General features: G+C 44.8%; 1 protein-coding gene across 20 annotated transcripts in view; it reads left to right on the forward strand.

Moving 5' to 3' along the window:
• ARMC9 (armadillo repeat containing 9) overlaps window positions 1-26,071 on the forward strand; it is a 134,268-nt gene that overhangs the window by 35,447 nt on the left and 72,750 nt on the right. For all 20 annotated transcript variants that reach the window (XR_011439531.1, XM_023642541.2, XM_070269444.1 and 17 more), the window contains 7 exons: window positions 8,950-8,984; window positions 11,893-12,004; window positions 14,687-14,779; window positions 18,159-18,249; window positions 19,318-19,441; window positions 22,187-22,326; window positions 23,569-23,645. Coding sequence is in view for 19 of the 20 variants with exons in the window: in XM_023642541.2 (XP_023498309.1) it covers window positions 8,950-8,984; window positions 11,893-12,004; window positions 14,687-14,779; window positions 18,159-18,249; window positions 19,318-19,441; window positions 22,187-22,326; window positions 23,569-23,645 (672 nt within the window). In the remaining variant the exon portion in view is untranslated. The remainder of the gene's footprint in view (window positions 1-8,949; window positions 8,985-11,892; window positions 12,005-14,686; window positions 14,780-18,158; window positions 18,250-19,317; window positions 19,442-22,186; window positions 22,327-23,568; window positions 23,646-26,071) is intronic.

The following is a 26,071-nucleotide window of genomic DNA, read 5'->3' on the forward strand; positions in this document are numbered from 1 at the left end:
TGTTTCAATCCTGTTTTCTCTTGCCTTGAAGAAGCTCTTTAGTCTGATGAAGTCCCATTTGTTTATTCTTACTATTGTTTCCCTCGTCTGAGGAGTTATGGTGTCCGAAAAGATCCTTTTAATACTCATGTCAAAGAGTGTACTGCCTACATTTTCTTCTAGAAGCCTTATAGTTTCAGGTCTTATCTTTAGGTCTTTGATCCATTTTGAGTTTATTTTTGTGAATGGTGGAAAAGAATGGTCAATTTTCATTCTTTTACATGTGGCTTTCCAGTTTTCCCAGCACCATTTGTTGAAGAGACTTTCTTTTCTCCATCGTATGCCCTCAGCTCCTTTGTCAAAGATTAGCTGTCCATAGATGTGTGGTTTTATTTCTGGGCTTTCAATAAACAGAGGCCTTTTTAGTATTAAAAAATATTTTAAGCCTTCCTCATTCTTAAGTAGGTTTGAAGCAGCTTATTAATATGAGAAAACACAAATATAAGAAATGAAAAAATAGAAAAAAAAATAAAGGAAAAAATTGTGGTTAGAACTCGTGGAAACAGAAAGTAGCTTGGTGGTTTCCAGGGACTGGGTGGTGGGGGAAGTGGTGAGATGTTGGTCAGAGGGTACAAACTTCTGGTTATGAGATAAGTAAGTTCTGGGCATGTAGTGTACAGCATGCTGACTATGGTTAACAGTACTATATTTAGACTTGAAAGTTGTCAAGAGAGTAGATCTTAAATATTCTCACCACACACACACGCACAAAGGTGAGGATGGATGTGTTCACTAAACCTTATTGTGGTCATCATTTTACAATACATACATATCTGAAATCATCCTGTTTGCACTTTCAGCTTACACAGTGGTATACGTCAAATGTGTCTCAGTAACGCTGGAGAGAAAGAAAAGAAATTGTGGTTAAAGGAAAATGAGGGTAGAAAAATAACAGTCAGCCAGGGCTAAGGCTAGTGCAAAACGTGCATGTCCTAAGGTGCTGTCCACCTGGAGAGACAGGCACAGATTTGGCTCTGAGCTTTCTAGCAGCCTGTGCAGAAAGGTTCACCTGAGCAGTCACACAGTTTACTCATAAGGGAAGGGAGGGTGGTTGTATTGTTTTTGTTATGTAGTATTTGCTGCATCAAAAACAGCATTTGTGCTCCACTTGTGACCCAGGAAACACAAGAGTAAAATGAGCACCCCTGAGTGCCGCACACACCCCAGAATAGACCGGTTCAGTGCCACTGGCGTTCCCTGTTTGCCCTTTAGACCGTGAACGTTTTGCAAGTAGGTACTACTCTTGTAATTTAAAAATAAGGTTAAACACATCTTTTTTGAAGACTGGTCAAACAACTGTTTCACATGGCTATTCTGGTGCTAAGACCTGAGGATAGTTTCTCTTCTGTGTCTTCCTAGAAGGGACACAATAACGTGGTGAAGAGCAAATAGCCTTGACCACATCCTCATGGTGCATGCAGAAGTATCTTAGAGCTGTTGGTTGTGTCACTGTACCACACATAGACCCATGGATGACAGAATCTGTAGAGTCCGTGCTTCAGGATATGGCCACGGTGATTTTAGGATGCAGAAATCTTAGAGAATTAGCCTTTTTTTTTTTTTGAGGAAGATTATCCCTGAGCTAACATCTGCCACTAATCCTCCTCTTTTTGCTGAGGAACACTGTCCCTGAGCTAACATCCATGCCCATCTTCCTCTACTTTATGTGTGGGACGCCTGCCATGGCATGGCTTGACAAGCAGTGCGTAAGTCCGCACCCGGGATCCAAACCGGCAAATCCCAGGCCAGCAAAGCAGAACATGCGAACTTAACTGCTGTGCCACGGGGCTAAGAATTGGCTGTTTTTAAAATGTCAGTAAAGTACATGCAGACATCTGAATTTCAGAAAAGTAACTTCCTCATGGGCCCTCCAGTATGAAGGATTTCAAGCCACATCCCTGAGAACTGGCTGAGTTCACACTGTGTGAACGCTGTACAGTCAGCTGTAAGTCAGTGAAGGAGCAGAGCGTGTTTACCAAAAATGTTGGCTTGCTGGCAGTAATTAGCATAGCAGGATCTGTGTCTAATAGGACCACTCCTTTTTTCCATCCCTTCCATTTATTTATTAATTCAGCAGTTACTTAGTGTTTTCCAGGTTTGTGTTGTAAAATCCCATCCTATCTCACATACACAAGAATCCTCGTATTTCCATTTTCTGTTGGTGGAATGATGCATCCGGCTTATTTAACACTGACGTCATGTTAATTAGGAGCAGCTTAAAAGGGAGGGGCACAGCATATCTGATATTGTATCCCGTTGGAAGTTAGCTTCGTTTGTCGAGAGACCAGTCCTGCCGTCCTTCCCTGTCAGGCCTCAGAAACCAGGGGACAGGGGACGGGCTGTTTCTCTCAGTTCCTAACCATTTTCTTTCTACCGAGTCGTTGACTTAGGAACAGGCAATAAGAGCTGCAAACAGTCTTTTACTGTTCCTATTAGAACTCTCTACAAGATGATAAAAGGTGGATGAGGGCTCGTTATAAATGTGTAAAAGAATACTGTGGTTGATTAGGCTCAGCTAACGTCAGTGTGTGATATCAGGTTTATAACAAGTGAAGAGGAAATAGGATCCAGTTTACATGGCATGTCTAGTGCCTGAACTGAGAGAATTTAAGATTTGGAGGGGGAAGAACGTTGCTTTTTTATTTTTTGAGGGAATAAATTCTACGCCAGGTCCAAACACAACACCATCAATTTCAAGATAAAGAGGTGGGCACAGACCAGCCTCCTTTTTGTTGTGACCTTGATCGCCAGCCCCTGGGGTGCTCGCTTGAACTTGAGTGTTGCAGTTCACTGTCCTCTGCAAAGGGGCTTGGCTGGGGCCCCTCGGAAAACTGCCTCATCTATAAAGTTTAACACATGTGATGCTGGCTTTTAAATCTGGCTGTTAAAAGCCTGGCCTTCTGCAGCCTCGCTCACTGTTGAAAGTTCAGGAGGGCGCAGTAAACAGCACCCTCATCCCCCTTGATTCTGAACTGACTGAAAGATCGGACGAAAGAATAAAGGAAAAAGGAGCTGCTCTCCCTGTCCTTTTAGCACAGTTACATTTCCCTCGTCTTTTAGAGTTTGAATCTGAGAACAATATGGTAAATTTAGCCATTCCTCTAGCCGACGTTCAGATGGCTTTTCAGTTTTTTGCTGTTTCTAATGATGCAGCATACAGAGGTGAAGCATTTGAAAGCACCTTGGTCTGTCTTTCTCCCCTTAGCCCTCTCTGTACTGGGCAAGCGTGAATGCAGAGACACTGCAGGAAAGCTGTGCTGTGACTGAGGAGGGGAATGGCCATGTTTACCCCATGCGGAGTGTCTGTCCTAAGGCAGGAGTGCGTAGGGGGAGGGCTGACCCTGACACAGAGTCTGTGCCGACTCTGAAGGTAGAAATCCAAACTCAGCTCCCTGGGTGAGTCCCAAGTCCCACCCTGTGGCACCTGTGGGTTTGTGGATTTGTTGGGTGGGGTAGTTTCCATTTAAATGATCCTTATTGGAAAAATGGCACGTATGGGAATTAACCCTCCCTTTCTTCACCAACGCCAAGTAGACCCCATTGGAAATATAAGTTAAAATACTTGCAGGTGTGATAGTGTTAAATATATTAAAGGCCCAGAACATGCGACTCTTAGAAGGCGTCTACTTCCGAATCAACCATCTTTGTTAGTAGTAACGTCCTGCAGGGGCCAGGAGTGGGAGTGATGGCAGCAGTGACCCTCTTCCGGGATGGCCGTGTGCAGTTGTTCAGGAAAGCTTGTGGGGTTGTTCTGCTGAGGAGGATTCTTCCTGAAACTTCCTGTTGTGTGGACCGTGGCTCTGGCATGAAGTTCAACATCTTCAGCTCTTGCCTTGTCCCATGTGTGGTTTTCTTAAGTCTTGACAAGAAGCCTGCGGCTTGCCCACATTCCCCCTGCGTGTCGAGGCAGCCTTTCTGGGCCCAGTGCTGTGTATTTGAGGGGAGTTGCGTGCCTCGCTCCCCTCTCCCTGCTCCACCTCACACACCGACGCCTGTCACGTGTGAACTGACCTGGCACTGTGAGGATTGAACACCTTTGATCTCAACCAGCTGGTAGAACAGCAATTGGCACAGAGTGACTGTGCCGTTGGCTCAGACCTGTCCCCTGACCTGCAATCTCAGACTTACTGGCCTCCCCATGAATGTCTGACAGGCATATCACATTTCCAAATCCGCGCTCACCTTTTCCTCCAAACAGGCGGTCTCCCCTCCTGTATTTCCTGACTCGGTGAATGGGACCCCAGGGAACACTGTCCTTTCCGTTGCCCCACGTTCAGCCAGCCCTCGGGATCTGAGCGGGCTTCCTCCATCCCGCCCTGTTCTCTGTTGCTCTGTGTTTGGTCAGGCTCTCCCTGTTTTTGTCCTGGCTTAAAGCACCATTTCCTAACTGTGTCAGCCTCAAAGCTCTCGCCTTTCTGGTGGCTCGTTCATGCGGGAGTTGGAGTGACCTTTCCAGTTGTGTGGTATTTATTTATTTATGACCTCATGTTTCAGGAAGGATTTAGGTACATACAGGCATCCGATCATGTTACTCCCTTGCCTAATACCCGCCATTGCTTCAGCTCCAGAGTGCTCAGCCTGGAGCTCACGGCCCTCCGTGATCTGATGCTGGTCTGTCTCTCTAGGCTCAGCTCTGGTTATGGAAACCCCAAGAAGCTCCAGCACCCCAGCCCCTGGTACTTCCCGAGTGTGTGTGTCGCTGCACGCTGTGCCCAACCCCAGGCTCTCAGACGACTGCAGGCTACAGGGTAGCGAAGCAGGGCCAAGGTCACCACCCTCGGTGACCTGGTGAGCCAGAGAGGCTCCTGCCCGAGAAGCTTCTGGAGAACTTAGCAGCACATTTGGACACATGAGCACTCCCACTCCACATAATTAGCTCCATTTCCAAATCTCATTTGCAGTTTTCCCTTCTAGCCCTCCCCTCCTGCGTTTACAACCCTGCATTTTCGTGTCATGCAGTACCCTTCCTGGTACAGAGTTGTCATAGCAACCTCCCTTCTGCATATGGCGGGGTGCTCCTCTGGGCCTCCAGCCTCCGTGGCCTCTTTAGTCCCGTGGCTAAGGCACGTTTCCTCAGGTGTCCCACTGTGGTTATTTAACCTCTCCTAGGTACTCATTCCCCTTGAGGTCGCTGGCCAGGGGGCCCTGCCTTCACTCTTCCCCTGCTTCCCTGCACAGCACAAGCGGCCACAGCAGTCAGCTTTAGTCCCACATGAGCAGGGCTGGGGAAGAAGGGCTGGCAGTGTGCGGGCCTGGTCTGAGGAGGTTTCCAGCCCCAAATGGTGCCATCCTGTCACCTTGTCCATTCACAGCTCTTTCTTCCTGACCCTCCCTGGGCTGCACACACTTGCTGCCATCCTGCAGAGCAGCATTTTCCAAAGTGGGGGCCTGGAAACACTAATCCCCCAGGATTCTCCTGTTCCGGAACAAAGCGTTGATGCAGTGCTTTTGGGACGCGCTGTGTGTTGTGCTGAGACTCACGGCACTCAGCGGCGCTCTGAAGACTCCTGAGCGTCCCCCCGTCAAGGACTGCTCGCCCCTCTTGAGCCCAGGAAACCTCCAGTTGCTTTTGACTGAGGGGCAGTTTTCGTCATGTTACCACATCTAATACTCACTTCTCTGAACACACTTCCTGCCCTCGTGTATCATTAGCAAAGCCCCTCGTCCTGCTGTTGTCCCCGAGAGCAGTCCTTGGCTTGTGTGGCCCCAGTAACCCCTCCTTCCCCATGCCGTGGCCACCAGCTCCAGGGAGCAATGACTGCTGGGAGGGCCAGGCTCAGGCGCCTTCCCTGCAGCTGAGAAGGGGTGGAGGCATAATGCTGCCGTTTCCCTCTCCCACGCCTGAGGGGTCCAGACAGCCTTGCCCTGCGCCTGGCACACTGTGGGTGCTCAGTGAGTAGTGATGGCCTCGTACGTTCGTTGTTCCGCTGTCCTCTGTCTGTGCCCTGTGAAGGTTGCCCCACGTTCCTAGTGTGCGTCCTCAGATGGGAAACCACCACCTACTCACTCACATCCACTGTGGTTGGGAGCACCCGCTTCCTTCCAGTGCCCCCAGGCCGTGGGGGCCTTTCCCTGAGCTCCCAGCGTAGAGTCCTAGAAATCACACAGCAGCCACTTGGGCTGCACTCAGGGCCTCCTTAGCATCTCCTTAGCAAGGGGATCCTTTCTGGGGCATGTCCATCCATGCTCAAAATCCATTGTTAGCTCGTGAGGGAAATTACTCTGACTGACTATTTTGGGGACTCTCTCATCTTTCTCTTCCTGGAGTTATTCTTTGCCAGCCTGTTGTAGCTGTGTCCACACCACCCGTACACAGAGCAGTGCCCACAGATGGAGGCGATGACTTAGAAGTCTAGTCCAAAGTAAAGATTGGTCAAGAGGTCAGAGCAGCCCCTTAGCGTTGGAATGTTGTTATTAACACCTCCACACAGTGGGGAGGAAGTGGTAGCAATAGCCTGCTGTGAGTTCTCCATTCCTTGGGCAGGTTTATACCCAGGTGTCAATGTTAAAGTCAACTTCAACTTCATAACTTAAGCGGGAGCTCAGTACTTCTCAGCTCTGCCAACCCCGGCAGAGGAGGGAGCTCAGCATGGACAGGCCAAAAAGAAGGGGAAGCTCTGCTGACTCTGTGTGCTGTCATTGGGGTCCACACCTGCTGGGACTGTTATTGCCACCATTTTGCAGATGAGGCATGGAGAGTTGTTCGATCATTGGATTGCACGCTGAGAACAGGGCTCTGCTTTGTTCACCGAGTGTCACCCGTGCCTAGCAGAGACCTGGCAGACAGTAGGCAATCAGTAAGGACTTACTGGATGAGTGAAGTACCACTACCTCCTTCTCTCTCATTAACCGCATGTTGGGCCATTCTTCCTACAGCTCATCGCCTGCTTTTTTTTTCATTTTCATTTGATTGGATAATATAGTCTCAATAATATTTAACATACTGGCTCTTCGCTCGAAAGAGTCAGTTATTACTGCTTTTCAGTTAATTTCTTTGCAGGGCAAATAGAACGATATAGAGTTTAGCAAAAGAGAATCAGTGTTTTAGAAGATAGAAACATTTTCTTAACTATGAAAAAAGGGGTTCGTTGATGAGTTTTTTTAATAGAAATATGAATTAGCCAATGTCACTAATTTTAAAATATTTTTCTTTTGTCTATATATTATGCTAATATTTTAGTATGGCCATTTCCTTATTTGACTCAAGATCTTGGCTTCTTGGTCTCCTTAATGTGTTAGATGAGTAATTTAGATGACAGTTCAAACTTATTTTCTGAGCTCCTTGCTATTTAAACCAATAAGAGGAATAGGTAATTCCTTTAATTAAAAAAAAAAAATCAAAGGTTTAAAAATATAAAAACATACATGGTCATGAGCCATTTAAAAGCAGGGTTTGCTGTTTCCAAGGCGGGAATCTGTGTGGTCTGTAAACACTGCAGAGGGAAGCAGTGGAGAGCAGGGCCATCGGCCAGGGCTGGTGGGTTAATCAGTCAAGGATTCTGGAGTGCCCGCTTTTGGAAGTCAGTCTTCACTCATGCACTCAGTGAGTGTTGGACGATGCCTCTGTGTGTCCAGGCACTGTCCTAGGTGCTGGGGCCACGAGGGTGATATATCTCTGGTCCGTATGGAGTTCAATGTCTGCTAAAGGAGAAAGGCACAGAAATAATTTCAAAATAATCACAGTTCAATATGATGAGCATGGATAACGACTGTTCGAGGGCTGTGGTGACATAGAGTGGACCGAGAACCACTGCCTGCCCCTTCAGAAAGGCCTCCACCAAGGGCTGAGATGTCCTCTCTTCTTATCCACTTATTCTGTTTTTGAACTGACTCCACACATTATACCATTTTACCTATAAATATTCAATATATATCTCTAACAGGGAAGGGCTTTAAAAAACAAAACATAACCACAATGCCAAATACAATTATCACTAATTCCTTAGTGTCATATAATATCAGTGCAGTCCATATTCAGATTTCCCTTATTTTCTCAAAATACCTTTTTACAGTTGGTTTGAGTCGTCTAAACGAGCGCCACATGCAGCACTTGGTTATTTGTTTCTCAAGTCAATTTTAATACATGTTTAGTACAGTATTTCCTGTAGCGGCAAAAAATAACAACCACCACAGTCAATGGGACAGTGTGACTGTCTGTAAAGTAGGCAACGATTTGGCCTAGAGACAGGCAGAGAGGGGAGTGGGGTGGGAGGGGGACTGATAATTTTTCTATAAACACCTCTATAGTGTTTGACTTGCTACTGAGTGCCTTTGTCATTTTTGTACCCAAAGAGAAAATCTTTTTTTTTTTTTAAAGATTTTATTTTTTTCCTTTTTCTCCCAAAGCCCCCCCCCCCAGTACATAGTTGTATATTCTTCGTTGTGGGTCCTTCTAGTTGTGGCATGTGGGACGCTGCCTCAGCGTGGTTTGATGAGCAGTGCCATGTCTGCACCCAGGATTTGAACCAACGAAACACTGGGCCGCCTGCAATGGAGGGCACGAACTTAACCACTCGGCCATGGGGCCAGCCCCCAAAGAGAAAATCTTAATACAGAAAGAACAGGATAATAAAATGATTTTCATAGCTTTTGTTCTTTATGGTGTCCTTGACTGGGCAGCTTTGAGTAACTGGGAATTTGGCCGGGGAGAACCCACCCGTCTTTTTATAGCGTAGTCCTTGGAGTGGAGCAGCTACAAAGCAAGGGTGGGTGGCCTGGGAAATGCAGCCGTGGTGTACTGTTTAACTCTGGCTTGGGCTAATTTTTAAATCGTATATGATTATGGTTGGAGAATCCTGGTGAATCAAAAACTTTGCAAATCTGTTGATTCTGTGTTATAGTGATTTAGGATTAATGCATTGCCATCAATGTTTAACACCATCTGTTTTCTTCTGTCCTCCTCCCTCTCAGGCTTCAACCATGTTAAGAGCCTCCTTGGCACCCGCGTAAGTAATTGCCCTTAGGAACTGTCATTAAGGAGAATAAGTGGGGGTAAAACTGGAATTCACAATAGCTGTAATAAATGCTCGTCTTAACAGCCTGGCTTAGAGAATGCGTTTGATTACCTGGGGCTGTGTAGATATCAAAGGAAAGACCAGTAATTATAAATAATATTGTTAAACTGGAAGTATCTTTTAATATTAAGTCTATTTATGTTGGTGAGGTAGCATCCAATGAAAAAAATAGTTGAACTGTCCCTATGATATTCCATAGGAACCAATTTAATCTACTGTCACAGGGCAGTCAACAGAGCATTGCAGTGTCTAAATTTATGTTCTCTCCTGGTTCACACTGTGACCAGGGCCACAGGATAGCTTTGTGTATACCTGAGCGTTCCTATCAACATCAGTTAGGTTGTCACCCATGGGGTGCCTGCTGCACGAGAACTTCATCAGGCATGTGTGTTGCAGTAACGAGGAAGTGGGGAACCTTTGGCATGGACCTGAGGACTAGGGTGGGTTCTGGTGACCCTGTGAGCCTGCTTTTTTGGGGGATATGGGGGGTTACTGAGAGATTACTCAGACATGTGGGGTAGGCACAGCGTCCTCCTCCTTCAGTGCCGCCTGAGTCTGACGTTGACCCTGTACTTCATTCTCTTCGGCTGGAGGCTGTATAATGTAGTGCTTACGAGCACAGACTGCTGGAGTTACAATCCCACATCTGCCACCAGCTCTGTGACCTTGGGCCACGTATGTGACTTCTGTGTGCCTCAGTTTCCTCAAAATGAGAATAGTAATAGTAAGTCTATTATAGGATTGTTGTGAGGATAAAAATGAGTTAATGTATATAAACACTTTGTACAGTGCCAGGGACTTAATAAGCATTCCGGGTGTCTGCTCATGCTGTTCCAGTGCTGAAGAGCAAGACCACCTGCAGAAAGTAAAGGGGGGTAGTTGGTGGAGGGGTTAAGAGGACAGAGGGGAGGGTATGGCACAGTCTTCTTGGACAGTGGGAGAGTGGCTGGACTGCAGAAATGTGGGGTTGTTGAGAAACTTAGTTGGTAATTAATTTATTTGGCAATATTGCCATTACTAGCAAGTAGTTATGGCCCAAATATGACAGTTTTTCTTCCGTCCAATAGAAGCACCCCAGCTATAGAACATTATCAAACTTGGCTTTACAATTGGAACTTTTTTTGTCTAAAATAAGAGCCTGTTTAAATTTTAAAGTAAAAAGCATTTTTATCTTGAAATAATTTCAGAGTTGCAAAAACAGTACAAAGGATTCCCATATACCCTTCACTCAGATTGCCTAGTGTTAATATTTTACACAAGCCCAGTACAGTTATCAAAATCAGAATGTTACCTTGTTCCCATTTGACCAGTTGTTCAGTTGTGTCCTTTCTCTGGTCCAGGATTCAGTCCAGAATCACACATTGAGTTAGTTGTCATGTCATCGTTTCCTTTAATTTGAAGTTGTTGTTCAGTCTTTGTCTTTAATGACCTTGACACTTTTGAAGAATACTGACCAGTTATTTAGAATTGGAATTTTAGAAGGATCTGTATTAATTATGAAACTCACAATGCTATCTGCCTCACGGAAAAAAAGTGTCAAAATAGTCAGTATGCCACATATATGGGTTTATTGTTTGATGTATAAAAGAGAAGACTCTCTTTCCCAGGAGGGTTTATTGAGATCTCTTTTGTTGCCCTCTTTTCTGGCCTTTTCTTCTGGGCGCTATAAAAGGATCTCACTTTGTCTTTAAAAACTAATATCAAAAAAACAGCATGAAATTTTTCCTTATTATGTAATACATGCTCATTATCGAACATTTGAATGCTATCGAAACATAAGAAAAAGAAAATTTTAAAGTACCCCAAATCCTAACCCTCAACGGTATTATCTCAGTTTCTCCTCCACCCTTAAAAATAAACAAGACCCTACATCTTTAGTCTTTTCACCCAACTCTTCTTGAATCTGCATTTAACATTGTGCTGGGAGTAATAATGCTACCGTCATAATATTAGAAGAATCATATTTTAGTTTCTGTTTTTTAGTTTTTTAATTTTGAGATAGTGATAGAGTCACAGGAAGTTGAATAGGAAGACACTTGTTTTAGTGACGGGGAATCTGAGGTGGCTTCTTTTGTTTCTGGCCAACCAAAGGCAGGTGTTGGGTCTTTCTGCGCTGTGTAGATCTCTGATGAGAAGTCTCATAATTGAAACCTGGCTTCCCCGAGGTCTTTGACCTGGAGTCCTCTTGAGGAGGGTTTGCAAATTGTCCCTCTTACCACCTGTCTCACAGGTGTGTCCCCCATGCCACTTCCTGACCACGCCCTTCTGCCTCCCTGGATGGTCAGCTGTGCACGTACTCTTCACAGTTGTTTCCTGGCCTCTGGTCTGTCCTTCACATTCCCCCTTTCTGGTCCCTCAGACTTGAGAGGACCAGTGTCTTCAGGTTTTTAGGGAGCACTCTTGGGACCTGCCGATGCTGATAGTCTTTGGCTTTGTCAGGATTCTAAATAGAACTTGGGCAGCCTTCCAAGGAGGCATCCCCCTTTCATTCATGCCTGCATTCCTCCCCATCATATGGAGCCCCAGCCTAAGGTGAATGCACTAGTTTCTAAACCGTTTAGGCAGAGGCTCCTCATTTTAGGAAAAGTGTTATTCAAAGCCATAGTACGTACAACAGAAAAGGCAGAGCTGAGCTACGTGAAGCTGGGGTGGGGAGCCTGGGACCCAGCCCCCTCTGTGGAAGCCTGGAGTTAATTCCAGCAGCACGGAGAAAACAAGTGGGCCACTGCTGGTCCGTTCCATCAGAGCAGCTCTAGATTGGACGTCATGATGCTCCGGAGGTATAATGAACATGCCCTTTTGCCCTCTTCTTTCTCTTTGAACTTGTGTTGCTGAGTAGGAAATTGAAGGATGTCCCATTACTGCCCTCCTTGGATTATGAAAAACTGAAGAAGGATTTGACTTTGGGGAGTGACCGCTTGAAAGCCTTCTTGTTGCAGGCTCTGCGCTGGGTACGTACCTTTCCCTTGAAGTTGAAAAAAAAAAAGACCATGCCTGTTTTCTTGGCTGGCCGCCTTCTTGTATCTTTTAATACATCTACTAAAAATCTTTCTTCCTGCTGCCTGCTGACACCAAGAGCCTACAGTAGAAGCAGCTTCTGAACATAGCTTTGGCCTCTTTTTTAAAACCCCTGTATTGATATCACAGTTGCCGTTGACTTCACTTGATAATTTGCTGTGTGCAGTTTCAAGGCCCAGGAAATAGCCCATGTCGTCTAGCCTTTCCTGGTCATGAGCCACACTCACAGCTGGTGGGGGTCGACGGGTTAGAGCACGGAGTCATGCTCACAGTGTAAGCCCACAGAGAGCCCTGTATTCAGGTGGTACCATGCAGGCGCAGGAGCAGACGTCCAGGGTGAAAACTTATTAACGAGTCTTTAAGGGAAATAAAGCCTGGTCTAAATTGTTACTTTTCTCCCCAGTCTTCAGATTGATCACAATTCAGTGGTTCTCAAACTTTTTGGTCTCAGACCCCTTTACACTCTGAAAAATTAGAAGAGCCCAAAGAGCTTTTGTTTATGTGACTTTTATGTACCAACATTTACAGTACTGGAAATTAAAACTTGAAATATGTTTTTCAACATGAGGAAACATGAAATATGTATTTATTAATTCATTTAAGATGAACAATAGTAAACCCAGTACATAACATAAATAACATATTTTTAATAAAAAATAACTATTTTCCAAACCAAAAAAAATTAGTGAGAAGGGTGGCATTGTTTTACATTTTTGCAAGTTTCTTTAATGTCTGGCTTAGTGGAAGACAGGTGGATTCTCATATATCTGCTTCTGCATTTGATTTGTCACAGTGACATACTTCATAGAGCCTCTGAGAGGTTGACCATAAAAAAGACAAATCATACCTTAGTATTATTATGAAAACAATTGTGACCTTGTAGACCCTCTGAAAGGGTTTTGGGGGCCCTTCAGGTTTCCCAGACTATACCTTGAGAACTGCTGGCCTAAGCCAGCACTGGTTGGCTCTCTCCCTGAACAATCCATTCTAACTCACCCTCTAATAGTGTCAAACCCCTTCATGAATCCCCGAATTTCAGGGTATCTTGGCATCAAAATGCCTTTCTCTATCTTTGGATAGGAAAAGGTCTCCTCACTTGCGCTTCTGATGGTTGGTAGTGCTTCCTGGAATATGGTCTTGAGGAGTACTCTGAGGACGCGTCCAGGATCAGCAGAAAGAGTCCTGTGGTCAGTCAGTGACATCTGCTCTGGTTTTGTTTGTGTCAGTTGACTAGAGTGGGTGGGGCAGCATGAGAAATCTCCAGTGGCCATTCCTGCCCTTGACATTAGCCTCTCTCTGCTCAAGTTACCAAAGCCTTCTTTTCTTGGGCTCTTAGTCTGTCCAGCTGGCACTTCCTATCAGGCCATGCTGCCGAGTCTCGTGGGGAAACAGGGTATTCCTTTGCTGAGTGAGTGGCACTGTCACAGAATAACCAGGAAAAATAAACATATTTCTTATCACTTTGTCTGTGACCCCGCCAGCGCCCCTGCTCCAGCCCCTCGCCCCTCCACCCCAGCCCAGCAATAGCCTCAGTGAACTCAAGAGAAGGGTGGCAGCGCCCAGATGTGACGCTCCTGGCACCACCCTCCTTTAAGATAGTCCTCCCTTCCCTCAGGCCACCCTTCTTGGCTGCTGTGGATCTGATCTGTCAGCAACACCTGCCTCTGGGGACCTCCACCTTTCAGTTCTGTGGGGTCTGTTGCTCTTCTTGTCCCCCCACCACGTTGTTCTGTACACATCCAGCTTCTCGTTGGCCGGAGCAGGGCCTGTGGTCTCAGGGACATTTATCTAGTAAGATTTTCCTGGAAAAGCAAGGACATTTGCTCACGTTAGTTACATGGCTTTCTTATATCCTAACTCATACCTGTACACACCCACGTGCACAAGCACACACACATTTCACATGCTCCCCACACAACATTTTTCTTTTAATTAACACTACAGACATTAAGTAAATTTTTACTTAACACAATAGAACAGACTTACAGCTTTTCAAAATCTACAGAATTCTACCTGGCTTACCCCCTACACATGCACGCACACACACACGTACACACACAGAATTCACAGTACGGCTATATCCGTCCCTATAGGATAAAGTCTCATTTGTTGGCAATGCGTTCATTCAAAACCCTCTACAACCTACCTTGTGCCTCCCCCACGGAGCTCCACTCAAATGCACCCTGTATTTTTGCACCTCCCTGAGCTGGACCACACTTCCCCATCCCTCACAAGGCACACTCTCCTGTGCCGGCTAATAATCTGCTTATCCTTCTACTCAACTCTTGAGCCCCTTCCTATAAAAACCCCTCTCTAGGTGTTGGTGAGCTCTCCCTTATCTGCACACTTAACAAGCCAGGCATCTGCCGCCTCTCTTCCCTGGAGGTCTCCTGTGGATAAGTTGACTACTATATCACCTGTTAGGAAGTTTGACATTGTAATTTCTTGCTATTTGATTTGTTGACTGGATATGTAGCCCCGCAGCTGGATGTTTTTCATTTTGCTTGGTAAAATGTGTAGTTACTGGTACTGCTATTTAAAACATACCTGCTATATTAACATTTCTCTCCATGTTCAGACTTAGGTCTTGTTACTTTCGTTTTTCTTCCTTCTAGCGCTTGACCACGTCCCATCCTGGAGAGCAGAGGGAGACTGTCCTGCAGGCGTACATCAGCAACGACCTCTTGGACTGTCATAGCCACAGCCAGGTGGGTGAGAGGTGGGCCAGAGCCCAGCCAGAGCCTTCCACTCTAGGGGACGATCTCAGAAGGGGAAGCTTCCATTTCTATGCGTATTTTGAGCACAGTGACCATATGTTAGCCTGCAGCTCCTGTAGCTAGTGAGATCTGCTGTTCACTCTGGACGCTGGCCCACTTTTCACCTCTATGAAGAGTCCTGAACAAGTTAGAACTGCTTGAGTCAACTCGGGAGCTCTTCTCTGCCGTTTTTCCTTTTCTCAAATTGCCCCCTCTTTCCCACTGCTACCATGAGTCTGCAAGCTCAGCAGGACTTATGATGGGCAAGGTAGGTAAGCAAATTCCAGTGTTTTGCATCTGGGTCTGCCTGAATTAAAGTGTGTCTTTAACACTATTTGTAGATAGCTTTGGACCAGATAGGTCCAATGATGCAGTGGGCAATGACGCAAGGCACTCAGTCTCAGGGAGCTTCCCCATCCCTGAGAAGGAGCCATCACCTGCCTCATGAGGTTGTCGGGATGACTGACTGCATGTGGTCGCATGTGGGAAGTGCTTCAGCCAGGGCCCAGCACAGAGTAGTCAACACATGGTCATTCTCCTCACTCCTCACCCCCTTACCTGTTACTGGCGCCAGACTTCACTGGACGGGAGGAGGATCGAGATCTTGAACATGGCATGTATCGAGAAGACACTGCATTTCACTTATTTGAGTTGCATGTTCATGCAGAATGCTCTACCTTCTTTGTCTCCCTGTTGTTAAGCTTCACAGTGTGTGTGCGCTGAGTGGAGTATCAATACGTCTCAGGGTCACTGATGAAACAGCGCCCTGTGAAAGCTGAGTGGCGCGTTAATCTGTTGGGTGCACAGGCGATGACAGGCCGGAGTTTTGAGTGCCAGTTTATTCTTTGAATGTGGTCTTATTGCTCCCATAGGAGAGTTAATTTTGAGAAATAGTCTCTCAAATTCTTGACTTCTTTTCCTTTTCTTTCTGTTTGTATTTGTAGTGACGTTGAAACCAGCCTATAAGGTAGGAAGCAGTTGAATAGTATGTGGTTATGACTTAGAAACTCAGGTTCAAAGAGCAAATTCAATACTGATTCTTTCTGAGCTGTCATATTCCATTGAATCTAAGATGTGCTTTTCCTCCCCACTTTGGCATCTCTGAAATTGGAGTGTATCTAATAGTTGATGGCCTGTTATAGTTTATTGGTAGTGCTTTTTTCTTTTCTTTTCTTTTTTTTGGATGAGGAAGATTGTTGCTGAGCTAAATCTGTGCTAGTCTTCCTCTGTTTTGTCTGTGGGATGCTGCCACAGCATGGCTTGATGAGTGGTGTGTAGGTCTGTGCTAGGGATCTGAACCAGTGAGCTCTGGGCCGTCGAATTGGAGCATGCAAACTTAACCACTATGCCACCGGGCTGGCCCCAGTGCTTTTTCCTTTAAAAAAAACAATAACGTGGGGCCAGCCCTGTGGCCAGGTGGTTAAAGTTCCATGAACTCTGCTTCAGCAGCCTGGGTTTGTGGGTTCAGATCCAGGTACAGCCCTACTCCACTCATCAGCTATGCTGTAGAGGCATCCCACATACAAAATAGAGGAAGACTGGCACAGATGTTAGCTTAGGGCCAATCTTCCTCACCAAAAAAAAGAGGAAGATTGGCAATGGATATTAGCTCAGGGTGAATCTTCCTCACCAAAAAAAAGTTTAAAAATAATAATAATAATAATCTGGGGGCCTGCTGGAGTTATCTTAAGATGTCAGAGAATCTACAGAACAGGAAACCTCCTTATGTAACATGCATGCCGTGTCACCATGACACCAAAATAAATTGACCCTTTCAGTCAGGAAATGAAGTGGTTGGTTAGTTAGTTTGTCCAGCCAAGTGTTTCTCAAACTTTAGTGTGCAGCCTTAGCACTTGGAGAACTCCTTTTTTTTTTTTTGAGGAAGATTAGCCCTGAGCTAACAACTACCACCAATCCTCCTCTTTTCGCTGAGGAAGACTGGCCCTGAGCTAACATTGTGCCCATCTTCCTCTACTTTATATGTGGGATGCCTGCACAGCATGCCTTGATAAGCTCTGCTAGGTCCATGCCCAGGATCCAAATTGGCGAACTCCAGGCCGCTGAAGCAGAGCGTGCAAACTTAACCACTGTGCCACCAGGCTGGCCCAAGAGCTCATTTATTTTTGACAGCATTCTGTTGTTTCAGGGATACAATATAGCTTCTTATGTCTCTCAGGATATTAGTGACAAATTTTTGTTTATTTTTAGTTTTCTTCTCCCCGCACAGTCTCACCTCCTGCAAGTTGCCTCCCCGCCCATTTGTTTTGGCTTTATTTTCCAGGTTAGAAACTTTCCTTAGGGTTCTGGTAGACCTTGGTTATCTCCTAATGTTTAGATGGGGGACTGAAAAGCCGAGTGGAAGTTCTGAGGATGAGAGTAGGGCCTCTAGACATGAGCTCCACTGAGGGGGATCCGGGTGGCCATCTGTTAGGAACCTTTGTTTCAGGATCTCTAGTTCTTTCCCTTGGGCTGGTCATTTTCCTCCAAGAAGTGTCTTCTGGTCTCCTGCTTAGACGGTAAGGGTCTGGTTGCCAGTGTTCTGGGAGCCAGGAAGGGGAAGAGGCATGGGGGTGGCTCTCTGTTCAGCGTTCACTCTGCATTTAGGCGCTGCCCCTCTCCATTGTGGAGTGGAAGCCTTGCTCACCTGTGCCTGGTGTCCCCCATGCAGAGACCCTTTGTGTTACCCTCCAAAGAGAGCGCACCCAGACCTGGGTGGGAGGCGTGCAGGAGCCACTGGACTGGGATACAGCTGCTTCTTTAACAGCTTTCGTTCGTTCATCTTTATTTTGCCCAGTTCTTGAGCCTTTTGAGGACTAAGTGATGTAAATTGGGCAATCTCTTGTTGCCTGTTTGGCATTCGTGTGTCTGCTAGGTCTGTTGCGATCCTGCATTCCTGATTCCAGAATTGTGTTGTTATAGTTTCTTGTGCGGTTCTCTCTGTCCTTGAGAATTTGTGTCTCTTTTAAAAATCCATTTACTGTAGTTCTACTGTTGTTTGGAGGGAGCAGAACTAGATGTATGCGTTGGATCTGTCGTTCTAACCCGGAAAAACATAAGCAACAATAATAGCAACAGTGTTGCCTCCTTGTGTCAGTCCCTGTTCTAAGTGCTTTCTATAATTAATTCTTTTAATTTAGGAGTCTGAATAACTTATTTTTATAAACCCTCAGAAATAATCAGTTGGAAATCAAGATTTCCAGATGAAATTTTTGGCTTTATTCTGTTTATTTCACCTCTAATAAATTCACCCAGAGGAAGAGAAGACCAGACCCATAGAGGAGACGTATGTTTATGTCTCACTTTTCTGTAACTTGGCCGTTCTTCCCCACAGAGGGGCGTGCTGCAGCTGCTGCACTCCAGGAGTGAGGTGGTGCGGCAGTACATGGCCAGGCTCATCAACGCCTTTGCCTCCCTGGCAGAAGGTAAGATGTCATCTTTCTTCAAGAAGAGCCAGGTCTTACTGATGTGTTTTTTCCTTTGAGAATGGATGTTCTTCCCCAAATTTATTAGAGATGACATATGTTCCCTCAGTTTATTACAGTTTAATGCCTCTAAGGTCTTTTGTGAAAATTAGTTGTCATGTTGCTGTAGTTTATGTCAGACCAAATTTTGATGATTTTGGAGCTTGTTTTGTAAGCCTTCTGGTTTTATTTTGGTGAAACAATTAAAGCTGATCCAAATAAGCACTGTACCGTTTCCTTCGAAGGACTATTACCTCTTAAATCTAGAGGATTCGAAAATTCCAAAAATAACACGTCACCATAACTGAATTCGAAATGATTTTACAAAGTGCCATCATATTTCTTAAGTTCTAATATGTTTAATCTCTTTTTAACCTGGATAAGGGGAATTTTCAAATTATGAATATACTATACTCCAAAAGTTTGTTCATTCATTCACTTGTCCGTTCTTCCGTCCATTTAGCACATATTTATCACAAGCCAGGTATGTGCCAGGGACCATTCATATAAGACTGTTGAAATTTACATATGGAATTAACATTGTCAGTGTCAAGAAGTCCACAACAGGCTAGTGACAATTCTAGGCTTATAAATAGGGTCCCAGATATAGTGCCCAACTTCTTCTCCAGGCCATGGGCATATCTAGAAGGATCAAGGAGCGTGGCCAGAAAGCACTACTTGGCTGCCTCTATTGTAGCGACTAAGGGGCTCATCTCACCCAGATTCCCCACACCCTTTCTCCTCATGGACCTGACTTTTGGGTTCAACATTTCAGGTAAATAAAGGACACTGCTACGCATAAGAACATAGTGATGAACTACGTTTAGAGTACACGAAGAGTGGTTTTCTGTTCATTAAAACCAACTTCGCAGGAGAAATATGTTTTAATAAGTTCTTTAGAAGATAAAATTATACAAACTCTACATGTGTCGTATGCAAAGTTTTCATAGAAAGTGGTTTTGGAGCATGAACTTAACACAAGATGAATTCTTTCCCTTTCTCACTTGTTCATCTCTGATTTATTAATAGGTCGCCTCTACCTAGCCCAGAGCACAAAGGTGCTGCGGATGCTGGAGGAGAGGCTGAAGGAGGAAGACAAGGACATCATCACCCGGGAGAATGTTCTTGGGGCCTTGCAGAAGTTCAGCCTCAGGTGCTAACCGTGCAATACGTTATGGCAGCTCCTGTGAAATCAAATTTTTTTTTTTTTAAACACTGGTTTGTGCTTATTCAGTCCCAGAGACAACCCAAGAGGCAAATGGTATTTTTTCAGCCAGCGCTTAGGAGAGGTTGGGTGACTTTCCAAGATAGAGCTAGAAAGCGTATCTCTAATCCTCTAAACCATCCTGCTCAAGGCTGCTGTGGATGGAGGAAGACTTTTGCTTTTTTTTGAAGATTGGCCCTGAGCTAACATTTGTTGCCAATCTTTTTTTTTCCTTCTTCTCCTCAAAGCCCACCAGTGCATAGTTGTATATTGTAGTTGTAAGTCCTTCTAGTTCTGCTATGTGGGAGGCCACCTCAGCATGGCTTGGTGAGCAGTGCTGGGTCCATGCCCAGGTCTGTCTCTTGGGTTGTCACTGGGCCATGGAAGCAGAGCACGTGAACTTAACCACTCGGCCACCAGGCTAGCCCAGGAGGAAGACATTTTTAAAGCACTGTTATATTCTCCTAATGAACATCATGCAGTGCTGACCAGGTGCTAGGTTGTGTCTGAGGCCATGTGCAAGGTTTGGAGCTATACACATGAATGAAACCTGAGAGCCTCAGCCCTCAAGTTGCTCACAGTCCGTTGTGGGGGATGTGCACATAGATGCACAAGGAGAGTAGGTGTGACTTCTGCAGAAGGCAGAGTTGGAGCCTCCATACATCCCAGCGAGCCTCCCTGTAGCCTCAGCCTGGACCCTGTCATGCCTTGGAACTGCTCCACTTCAGAAATTTGAAAATCAGACACCTCTCCTTGAACCAGATCTGATGTCTTCCGAGAGCTTTGTTTTTTAATTGACGGCTTTGTTGAGATGTACTTTACATACCAAAAAGTTCACCCATTTGAAGTCTACAATTCAGTGATTTGTCCTATATTTACAGAGTTGTGTGACCATTCCCACAATCTAATTTTAGAACATTTCCATCATCCCAAAAGGGAACTTCTTGCCTATTTACAGTCATTCCTCATTCCTACCCCTCGCCCCAAGTAGCCACCACTCTGCTTTCTGTGGATTTACCCGTACTGGACATTTCATATGGAATCATATGACATGTGTTCTTTTGTGACGGGCTTCTTTCACTTGGTATGATGCTTTTGAGGTTCACCCATGTGGTAGCACATATCAGTACTTTGGATATGAGGGTCGTTTCTACTTTTTGACTACTGTGCACAGTGCCACTATGAACGTTTGCATACAAGTGTTTGTGTGGATGTATATTTTCCTTTCTCCTGGGTAGGTATCTAGGAGTGGAATTGCTGGGTCATATGCTAATTCTTCCAGCATCCATGTTCCCTTATGACCACCTCACTTTCTCTTTGACTTTATTAAGAATTTTAGTACCTTGAGTCCTCAGCTTTTTCTGCCAGTCCTCCTCTGAACACACTTTCTTCCCATCAGATGTGGTTGACATTTGACTGACTCTTACTGATGACCTGAAGCCTGTAAAGTGATGTGTTCTAAGTGGGTAAATGTTTAGTGAGGGAAAGCTGTAGGTGTGTAGTTCCTATTTGCCAGGTCCCTGCTGATGAAAATTTCTTATTTAACAATATGAACTGAAAAGAACTAAGTAATCTCCACAGATTTTACTTCCTCAGATCATATGAACACTTCCTTTCTGTTTGTTTATAAAGATAATTAAGCTTGATGTTGAATGTATTTGGAAAACTTTTAGAAATTCAATAACTATAGTAACAGAGTTAAGATATGGTGAAGAAATACTTCTGCCTGGTAATGCAGATATTTACCGTACTGCCAATTTTTTATTTTCCTTCAAACAGTAATTTAAGCTTTTCTGTTCTAGAAATGTGCTTGATGTTTTTGCAGTTTTCCAGAGTCTCTACGATGAATGTAGAAAGTAGCAAGGCTTACCAAAAGAGCGTAGTCTTTGTTGTATTCTAATAAATTACATTGATCAGGTGGGTGTTGTGTTTAAGAATAGCATGAACAGTTACTGTCCTTGGTGATAGGTTTACCATAACCTGTTCATTAGGAGATGCACAGTGGTGGTTCCACCATGCTGTTTGATTTTCAAAGAATTCAGATGACTTCTCATGGTGATACCATGCTTAGTCTCGTCAATTCTTAAGACTGACGTGATGACATTTACTATAACACACTTTGATGAGCCATTGGATTTTGTAAGATTTTACACCTAGACCTTGGGTGGAAAATAAATTCGATATAAATTATATTACTCAGGTTATTAAATTACCCTTGCTCTACAGAGATCTGAATCAAAATGGTATTGAGCTAGTTTTTTCCTTTTCTTTTTTTTTTGTTTTTACGCAGCTCAAAGTGCCTATGCTGGATTATATAGGCTAGAATTTAGGTAAAAATTGTTTGTCAATGAATTATTTCTATGACTCTGTTTCCTGGGTTAAGTAAACAAAAGCTATCAATAAATAGTTATTAAATATTTGAAATAATATCCTGCTAATTCTAAATATTGAAAAGGAAACTTTCAAAGTAGAAGGTCTCCTTCCTGCCGTATCTTTCTTTAAACCATTAATGTCCCTGAGGTGGGTGTAGAGTTTATTGTTGTTGTTTCAGTTGTGTGGGTCTGACAATAAGATATTCCGCAGAGTCTGTCTTCCGGGGACTCTGTCACTTCTGAATGCAGTCGCATTACTCCATACTCTTGGGTGAAAAGTTTCCTGCCAGCTGTGATTTACCTGTAGGTGTTTTCTTCCCAGGCGCCCGCTGCAGACAGCGATGATTCGAGATGGCCTCATCTTCTGGCTCATTGATATTCTGAAGGACCCCGACTGCCTGTCTGACTACACGCTGGAGTATTCGGTGGCTCTGCTCATGAACCTCTGCCTCCGGAGCGCAGGTCTCCCAGCCTCAGCGCCCGCCCCTTGGCTCCCATGTGGGGAGGGGAAGAGATCCTGACCCTTGAATCTGGAGTACCAATGAGCCTGATGTGGTTTGCCTTTAGTTTCCCTCATAGAAAACTGAAAACAGAGTGTAAAGCATTTCCAACTAGGTATAAAGCTGTTGCATCCCGGAAGCCAAAATACCGTTCTGGCTTTGGAAAGAGTATTTTATATATATGCAGTGCCCACATTAAGAGGAAATTAAATTAGTTTACATTTTTCCTCATCTTCATTGCATTACTCAAAGATCGGAAGTTAAGAATTACGATCCGTTTTATCTGAAGACAGAGAAGTATGTTCCCAAGGTTCTACAGGACTCAGTTGGTGGCCGAGCAAAGATAACCTGCTCCCTGCTGTTAATCACAGTCATGTCTCACTCCACCCCCTGGAAGTGGAGCTTCTCTGGGGAACATCTAAAGTCATTTATGTCCTTGATCAATAAAAGTAGTGATTTTAGCTTTGTACAGGTGCCATCCCATTTAAATGATCTGTTACCTGGGATGCAAGAAGCCTCTTTAGAAGAAGTGCCACATCCAGCCTCTGGCTGACCTCCATCTGAGCAGCCCAGTACAGGGAGAAGAGGGGCCCCTGGATACATAGCTCCAGGGTGTTTGTTAGAAGCTTCCTCACCCTTGGGTGCCTTGTCATCTGAACTGCCTAACTGTGTGTTGTCGAATGAATGACTGTTATTTCAATCTCCCTCTTTTAAAAAATAGCATATGCAAATGTCCTAGCTTTAAAACATTTATCAGATTATTGTCAGCTTTTCTTATGATCATCTGTTTATTTGCAATGATTGTTATGATGATGTTCAGAATTACTAAAGTACCTGTGTGATTAGCATGATGATGGCATGTGCACTTGGGAGGTAGAACTCTGCTTATAGTATGTGGTGCTCTCACTCCAATGAGTAGCTCTGTGCTCTGCGTGCATAATAATAACCACCGCCATTTACTGAGCACTCGGAGTATGCCAGCCTATACTGAGTTACTGAATTCTACACTAGCCTGTGAGGTCAATATTAATAATCCCTAAGGAATCCCAGAGGAAGAAACTGAGGCCCAGATTGGTTTAGTGACTCACCCAAGGTCACACAGCTCATAAGCAGAGGAGCCAAGATTTGTGTTCAAGTCTGCTTGACTTGCAACGGTGCTTCTGAGTTTAGTCAGGTTATGTTTTGTTTTGTTGTTTTCCTGAAGGGAAGAACATGTGTGCCAAGGTGGCAGGCCTCGTGCTGAAAGTTCTTTCAGATCTGCTCGGCCACGAAAACCACGAGGTACTCAGTCTTCGCTGCTAGTCCTGGGCTTGGGGGAGGGCTGGCCCAAGATGGTTACTGCACTCTGCCACCTCCAAGTGTTTGTGTAAGCTACTTCAAAGCTTTTCTAAGTTTTAAATTCTGGGGCTCAGAAGCAGGAAGCTGTTCCTCCACTCCCCATTTACTAGCGCCCTGCCCTCACTGACCTGTGCTAGCTCCCTCTCATGCATTATTTTTCTCTCCTTATCATCTCTCTCTGCTTCATTCTTCCCCCCAGGTTGGCACTCTTCTGTTATGTTTAATATGTGTCTGTGGATGTGCATGTAGCCTGCAAATTTATCTGATATTGCGTGTGGGTGTGTGTGGATATATTTAATTTGTAGAAATAGGATTGCATTGTAGCATTCCTTCTTACTTTTTTCTCTGTGTTTTTCGGATCTTTCTGTTGCTTTATATACATCTAGCTCCTTAACTGTCACTACTGCAAAGTGACCCTTGTTTGCAGCCCTCCCATTTAATATCCAGTCCCCGGGCGTGGCCACTTCAGTTGGTTCCAGCTCTGTGCTGCCACAGCGGTCCTCAGTGGATGTCGCGAACTTGCCCCACGAGGGCCTGCGCAGAGCTTTCCTGGGCAGCAGAGACAGTTGTCTCTGCCGGCTCACCTGTGCGTCAGCCTCAGGGCAGAGTAGTGCCCAACTGTCCTGCAAAATGGCTGTTCTACCTTCTTCTTATACTGGTATTGTCCCCAACACTGGTGCGATCTTCTCCATTGTCTAGCCCATGGTTTGCAAGCCCTTTTTAAATAAAATAGAGGTCTAGCAAACTAATTAACAAAAACTAATAAACGATGTGATAATTCTCTCACCTGCTTTCTGCAAATGCCTTTGCGGAAACCATGGCATCACTTTGCACCTGAAGCCAAAACCTCGGCAGAAGTCTGGCCTCTTTCACCCCATCAGGTGCAGGGGTCTGTTAGCAGGACGGGCCTGAGCACGGCTGGGCCCCTGCGTTGGGTTCCGTGCATTTCTCCCGCGTCCTCCGTCCCCGGCCCGTCAGCCGGGCGGCGTGGGCTGCGTTAGCGAGTGGTGCCTGTTACAGCGTGTGCTGTGCCTTTTGTGTTTTAAAGTCAGCGAGCTCTTAACTTCTTCTACACCTGAGTGAGCTCTGCTGTCCATTGTATTCAACTCAGGCACTTGAGCCCAATGGGAAGTATGTTCTGGCGTCTAATTAGGTTGGTTTCAAGTGTTGGAACCAGTGTGTCCGCTCTGAAAACTGAATAGACCAAAGGATTCAAATCTTGGCATTAACTGTTTCCAATGCATTTGCTTTGAAAATGAGCTGGAAAATCTACCAATATGTATTTTAGAGCCTAGAAATGTGTTTGCTGCACAAATAAATGATACCTATGTATCATTTATATCATGTATACTGTATGCATGTATACTGTATGAGATAGTCATGGTCTTGACAGACAAGACCCAGAAGCTATAAAGAAAAAGATGCATGTATTTGACTATGTGAACAGTAAATTATTTGTATGGAAAAAGATGCTGTAATCAAAGTCAAAAAACAAACAATACCCTGAAAAAAAAATGTGCGTCACCTCTGACAAAAGTTTAATATCCCTAATATATGAAGAGCTCCTATAAATTGATAAGTAAAAGTCAAACAGAAAAAAAGCCACCAGGAAACAAAGAGGAAAGGATATTTATAGAATAGTAAATCTCGATGGCCTATAAACATGAAAAGATGTTTAATTTTTCTAGAGTCAGGGAAATGAAAATAAAAACAACTATAGGATTTTTTTTAACCCATTAGATTAGCAAAAATTAAAAATGATAATAAAGTCCATTGCTGGAAAGGGTGGTGGGAGAGGAGCCCTCCTCCATTGCTGGGGAGAGGATGCAGCACACCTCTGCTCAAAGAGAGCTCTCATTTATTCAGCGCCTGCTGTGTACCACATCCTGTTCAGGCTTAACGTCGGGGTTGCCTGTGTGAGTAAAACATGGGTCCTGTCCTTGAAGTGCTCATAATAGGTGAGACATAAGTATAAATTTAAAAATTCACTGAATCCAGTGCGTTCGTGCAGGGATGCAGGAAGCAGAGTGGACCCTGTGTAGGGGGTTAGGAAAAGGCTCCCTATGAGATGTCTGAGCTGAGTTTTAAAGGATGAATCATAGCTTTCCAGTTAGACACACGTGGGAAGAGCATTCCCAGTAAGGTGAAGTGCTAGAACCAGGTCAAGGTGTGTGGGGGGGTGTGTGTGTTGAGGGAGAAGTCCCTTAAGTAGGGTGGAATCTGTGCAGTGTGAACTTCACGGTGGCAGGAAAGGAGGAGCAGAGGGAGATGATTTAGAGGCCAAACGTTGAATGTTCCTGAGTATTATACTAAAGAGTTAGGACTTTCCAGCTAGGCCCTGTGGAAAGTTTCTGAGGTAGGGAGAAGGA

Source organism: Equus caballus, chromosome 6 (assembly GCF_041296265.1).
Source record: "Equus caballus isolate H_3958 breed thoroughbred chromosome 6, TB-T2T, whole genome shotgun sequence".
In the NCBI taxonomy this organism is placed as follows: Eukaryota; Metazoa; Chordata; class Mammalia; order Perissodactyla; family Equidae; genus Equus; species Equus caballus.